This window comes from Pieris rapae, chromosome 16 (genome assembly GCF_905147795.1).
Source record: "Pieris rapae chromosome 16, ilPieRapa1.1, whole genome shotgun sequence".
Classification (NCBI taxonomy): Eukaryota; Metazoa; Arthropoda; class Insecta; order Lepidoptera; family Pieridae; genus Pieris; species Pieris rapae.
Genome location: NC_059524.1, coordinates 6,373,243 through 6,379,242, shown reverse-complemented (window position 1 = coordinate 6,379,242; position 6,000 = coordinate 6,373,243). Strand labels below are relative to the sequence as shown.

Genomic DNA, 6,000 nt, shown 5'->3' with positions numbered 1-6,000 from the left:
TTAATCTGGGAATGTAAGCCGAGAACTCATGGCCTGTGGTTGGACATGGTAATATTATCTTAATAAAAAAAAAATCTTAATAAATTTGAAGAAATCTATTAGGTATGAAGGTGTGCAATTATTTAACCAATTACCATCTCAAATTCGTAATATTGGAGTGTTTGACAAATTCAAAAAGGCATTAAAGATGCATGTTAGAATGAACATAGCTGACTAAAATTGTTACGGCTAATGGCGACGTGTATCTCGCTCGTATATAATATATGCATATTAATATTAAGTTTCTCATGTAAATAAAATATTTCTGTTTTTGTAATGAGAAATAAAGTTCTTTAAACATTAAAAATCATAGTTACTTTCAAAATTTTATTCAATACTATGTTTTACGCACTCCACATAACACCAGACTGTAACAAAATGCCATCATAAATTATTTACATTCAATTAAAACCAATTTTCAACTGATCTTATTGCATCTAAATAATGTTTATATAAGCTATACACTCAATTCACTAGAGTTAATACATAGTCGACAAATAAACTTTGAAGAAATCATTAAATATATTTTATTAATAGCAACAAGCAGCTTAAAATCATTTTTTTAAACTTCAAATTACATAACAAGTGTAAAAAGAAAAGGTTCATGTTTTGGACAATAACAAATTGTTTATTTTACAATCCTAATACTTACATACACAAATTGATCTTATAAATTAATTTATCATCATAACCAAGAATTTGTCTCAGATGTCTTATTTATAAAGATAAATGTATACACTACAAATTGTGTTCATCTCCGGCGCAGATTTGAAACGATTAAATTATTTTTTCACCTATTTTCAGTCATTTGATTTGAATAAATAAAATATAATAAAAATGGGTGTTATCGCAATATTGCGTTTGCATGCCACACTTGCTACATCAACGTTCAACAGTCAACAAATACACCTGCTATAAACACTGTCAAAAGCAGTAATTATATACCAGAATTATTAATTAACGTTCAAATTTAACATTTGGCATCGAGTTAAATAATTTATCAAATCGTTGCAATGTAATAATCAGGGTGTTACTTTTTCGTGAAATGTTATAAAGTTGCACTAAAAGTATCTGAACTGTTTCAAATTAATAGGAACACTCATGAGCTGGGTTATCCACAAGAATATAGATTTTTTGCTTCTCTATATAAATGAAAGCAAATGTTTTTTGTACATATGCTATTATTTGAACTAAATCATAGGCTCGGATTTAAGATTATACTAAATAAAATGAAGTTATCCCGACGGGAATATTAACTTACTCGTAATTACTAACAGCAATACCGACAGATTCACAGATCAGAGCTGATCCAATAATGAATTTTATTTGATATTAATTTGTTTTAATTGTATTGAGAGAACTACATCAACTTTCATACAAAAAAGGTAACGACAAAAGAGAAAGTGACTGATTATATGTACTTTAATAAGATATTTTCAATGATTAAATGCGCATACATCATACCTGTAAACCTAAAACCATCGACTTTAATATTTAAAGTCTAAAATCTTAAAACATTAACCATAATCAAGTGGTTAAATATTTAAAATACTAATATGCAATTCCTTTTAGGAAGATATCTAATTTATATAATCAATATGGCAAATAATTAACAACAGAACATTTTGTCACAATATGGATACTTTACTTAATATTAAATCATTCAATTTAGATTTTTAAATACTTAATGCTCATCAATTCCTGCAAAGATAAATTATGGACGAACACAGAGCAAATTAAGTATCTATAAGCTGTTATTTTCCAACAATTTAAGATATTATTTTTACGAAGTACAGGGTCACCCGCCTGTCATTTGTTTCATTTCATGATATAGCGATCTTATCAAAGATTAGATAGTGCGGAAACAATATTGTAAATACGATTCATTATACGTTAAATTGATTGAATCGAATTAATTTTGCTTCGTTTAAACATGTACATAGATAAATTTATTTGCAGCGGGATTTGCGCATTTTCAGCGATTTGAAAGTGAGATATGCGTATAAAACTAAAAAAACCTAAGACGAAGTAAGTAAAGGCGATTGATTAAAAAAAATCAAACGGATATCTAAAAGGATTACAAATACGGCTGAAACTTTTATATTTAATATTTTAAAATATGATTTCTTGTATGAATCGTATTTCACAAATTCATTCAATTGATGGAAACTGTTTTACCCTGTTCACCTCAACATATTTAATAAGAATTTGATATTGCTCGTCCATAAAGTATCAAGTATTTAGTTTATACGTTTACTTATCAAAAACTACACACTTTTTAGGTATCATACTTAAATTAAATTTACAAAAAATCACAACATACGCATTGTTCTTAATAATTACTACAACTTTGAAACACTTTGATATATACACCTACATTGGCAAGTTAGTCTTAGTACACTTCTAATATTATTATTGTAATATTCACACATTTCATGTAAAAACAGGATACTTAAATTGTAACAAATGTGCCGCAGTCTGTATTATTGTAACCTATATATTTTCATAGCTAAATGGTTTACAAGCCGGTAATATGGACCCCGGTCAAATTTACTGTCTCTCTCTTTACTGTATCTGTCTCATTAACGTTTCAGAATAATATGATCGTAAAAGATATCCTATATTTTTATAAGTAATAAAATATAGTTAGGGCGTCCATAATTTAAATTTTAAGTAACAAAAATCAGTGTTATTGCTGTATTTATTTTAATATCAAAAAACATCCTATCTATCGCTTAAAGCATACCAAGCTTTATTTATTTGATTTGTATGCATCATATCAGAAACAGTGCGAACAACAATTCACATATTTACAAACATTAAGATTTGTTTCAATTTACATTATATACATTTATTAAGTATAACGTTCATAAAACGTTTTTCACTTTATAATTCAGTCCTTTCATTAACAACCACTTCCGCAGTGTCTAATTTCTCCAAATCTCATACTGATATCTCTTGTATTTGAACTCTTTTCTTCATAATACCAGGAGGAGCTGGTGTTGTTGGTGCAGGTGGAACTCTTAAAATACCTGAACCAGCTGCACCTTCGGAATCCCCATTTGAATCGGAGAGGACTTCCTGGCCATCACATAAAGGGCCAAACTTCACTTGTGTCGAACTATCAACAACCCGAGGCTCGAAAGTACTAGTCCTGCTTACAGCTTCTTGAATGCGTGCTTCTATTCTTTGTATATCTGGTTTTTGTGTGTCTATACACACAACATTACCAGCGTCAATGGCACTACCAACACTCACATCTGGCAAGGATCTCCTTGCGGCCAAATGTTTTTCATCATAACAACTATATTCACCGAAAGTTGGTTCACCACAGTCTGACAAAGTTCGTAAATCAAATTTGGAACCTGACCCACGCGGCACATGAGCCGACTTACAATCAAAGCCAAACCCTTTCCCCTCAAAGGCTCTTACATCATAATCAATTTTTGCGTCATAATTATCAGACGATGAAGAACTTCCCGCCTCAGTAAGATCATCTTTGCATCTTCGAGGTCGCGTCCCTCTTTGATGATAAATCCCAGCAAAAATCAGTACGTTAAGTAGCAATAAAAAGCATCCCACGGCAATTGTAACGGTGAGAGCTGCTGTATATGACTGGTAATGCGAGGAGGCAAGTCTTCGTAGAAGTGCGTCATCAGTTTGTATGGGGGTGACTGTAGCGTTTGGTGGACATTCAGTTGAAGCTGGAGGGGCGGGAGATGGTTTCGGTGATGCAGAACGACTCGAAGGCGTAGTTTTATCACCACCACGTCCAATATTTATAACGTGTGGAACGTGAGCTCTTGACATCGATTGCTCTCTAACTGCTCCTATTGAAAATATGATTTTTTAATGTACTTAGTTAAAGGCTAATTTATAGTAAGATATTGTTACCTTCATAATAATTTTGGCTGTCATCTTGAAAGTGATGGTGCCTCATGGCGGCGTCAGGCAAATCGGAACCAGGTCGGTGCAGTTGTGGGATCAGTGATAACCATAATGACATTTTATGACCACGATAATGACTTCTCATACCAGGCTTAGTACCTAATAAAAACAACATTACCGGTGCATAAGAATTACAATAAAATGAAATAATATCCAACTAAGAATATTTTCTCTGTGGTAAATAATTGATCAGAACTCAGATTAAAAATTTAAATATATTTGTTTTTTTTAATAAGTAATTATATATTTATAAAAAAAATATTTAAAAGTAACTCACTCATTTCCATATAAAGTTGGTTTATTGTATCGTAGGTGTCCCAGTAAGGGATATCATCAGGGCCTACTGCGACAGGTTCACCTAACATTGGGTTTGGTGGTGGAGTCGCTGAGGGATCATTTGGGTTCCTAAAATTATTTTTTGTAAAATAAATTCAATCTTGTTAGGTAAGATCAGGTGATTGGAAAAGGTCCCAGATAAAGCCCTTGTTTGACAGGGAATCGAACGAGTCTTCGGGTTAATTTTCAAGAACGCAATATCCGTGTACCACTAAAGCACGGGGACTGATCGGAAGTAATCTAAGTAATAAAAACTATAAGTTACTCACCCATAACGAACAAAATTAGCCACATAATGCATACATAATTTCGACACACGCTGTTCTTGTAATGTAAAGTTCAAGTGATGGTAGGCCTGAGATAATGGCATTCCAAGGTAGAATGGTACCTCCTCGCCGTGCACCGATCCTGGTCGCTAATTGAATACATTAAGTGGTAATTAGATAAATTAATTGGTTTTAATGTGTAGGTAGTGTAGATAGTTGTGTTTTAAAAATTCTTGTTTCTTTGAAGTTAGGCTTCTTTATTATGTGAAGACATTGCGTCGATAATTATACAGGCAAGTGGCTAATCATCTAACGTCTCGACTCTAGATCAAAAAAAAAACTTTTTTTAATTAGAGAATATATAAATTAAAAAATATATAAAGATTCTGACAATTTCTATATGTTACTAAATTATATTAACTTATACTTTTGTCGTTCTTTCCCAATTCACAATTGAAAGATATTCAATAAGGTTATAACGCAAAATGCCTTTACAACGTTTACTATGTTTTTATTAAATATCAATTTTTACGCAAGCTATAAGTAATATAATCATAAAAATTATGCCTCCTTATTTTGTTCCACAAATCATTATACATACCTGCGGATAGTCCTTCTCTGGAGAAAGGTAGTGAAAATGTGTGAAATAGGTTGAACCGCGACGTAAAGCGTGGAGGTATCCCAATCTTATTAAAGGCGCTGCCGTGCGGCCATCGCTAAGAATCTGGCGAAAAATTCAATTTTCATCACATATTTACGTCATTACACAACCAGTAGGGTGGTTATCTTAATTAACGATGCAACATTGTTTCAGTGGGAATGACCTTTTTGGTACACTTGGTACTTACTATATTATGACTTGCATACCGTTTTATTTAAAACTGAGAAGGCCAAATTTGCTCGCTTAACATAAGTCGTTTAGTGTCATTAACGTGTTGTCATGGTAATTAAATTCAACGTTATATTACGGTTACTAATGTATTCAATTGTATTACTGTATGTTAATAAAAGGATCCTGTTAAATAACGAATCAATATCAAGGATATTTTTGGTTTCTTAGTTGATTGTTCTATCTAAAAACTAATTAATATTTCCACTAGTGAAAGTCAAATTGAATTCAAATAAATGTGATAAAACATTCAAATACCATTTGAGGTTTATATATATTGTCTACATGGAACTAAGACGTTACTTCCATCAACTTTATATTTGGCTTACAAGTTAGTATTGATTTATATCTTATCTGTAAACTAAAACTATTCAAAACTTATTAAATTATAAGTAATTCCAAGAGCGTGCTTAGTTATAGCCTCATATTATCTAAATTTAATTTAATTTGAAATTTTTTTTTTATTCGCTCTACCAAAAGTATTTATTTCCTATTGGGGCGCTAATCATTGAGTTACATTCC

The 6,000-nt window shown here is 31.4% G+C and overlaps 1 protein-coding gene across 1 annotated transcript in view; it reads right to left on the bottom strand.

The window, feature by feature from the left end:
* Positions 1–356: 356 nt before the first annotated feature.
* LOC110999102 (neuroligin-1) overlaps positions 357–6,000 on the bottom strand; it is a 57,243-nt gene continuing 51,599 nt past the window's right edge. The window contains exons 11-15 of the mRNA XM_045631745.1: positions 5,191–5,313; positions 4,593–4,738; positions 4,265–4,392; positions 3,934–4,086; positions 357–3,869 (exon numbers count right to left, since the gene is read on the bottom strand). Of these exons, the coding sequence (XP_045487701.1) occupies positions 2,983–3,869; positions 3,934–4,086; positions 4,265–4,392; positions 4,593–4,738; positions 5,191–5,313 (1,437 nt within the window). The 3' untranslated portion in view covers positions 357–2,982. The remainder of the gene's footprint in view (positions 3,870–3,933; positions 4,087–4,264; positions 4,393–4,592; positions 4,739–5,190; positions 5,314–6,000) is intronic.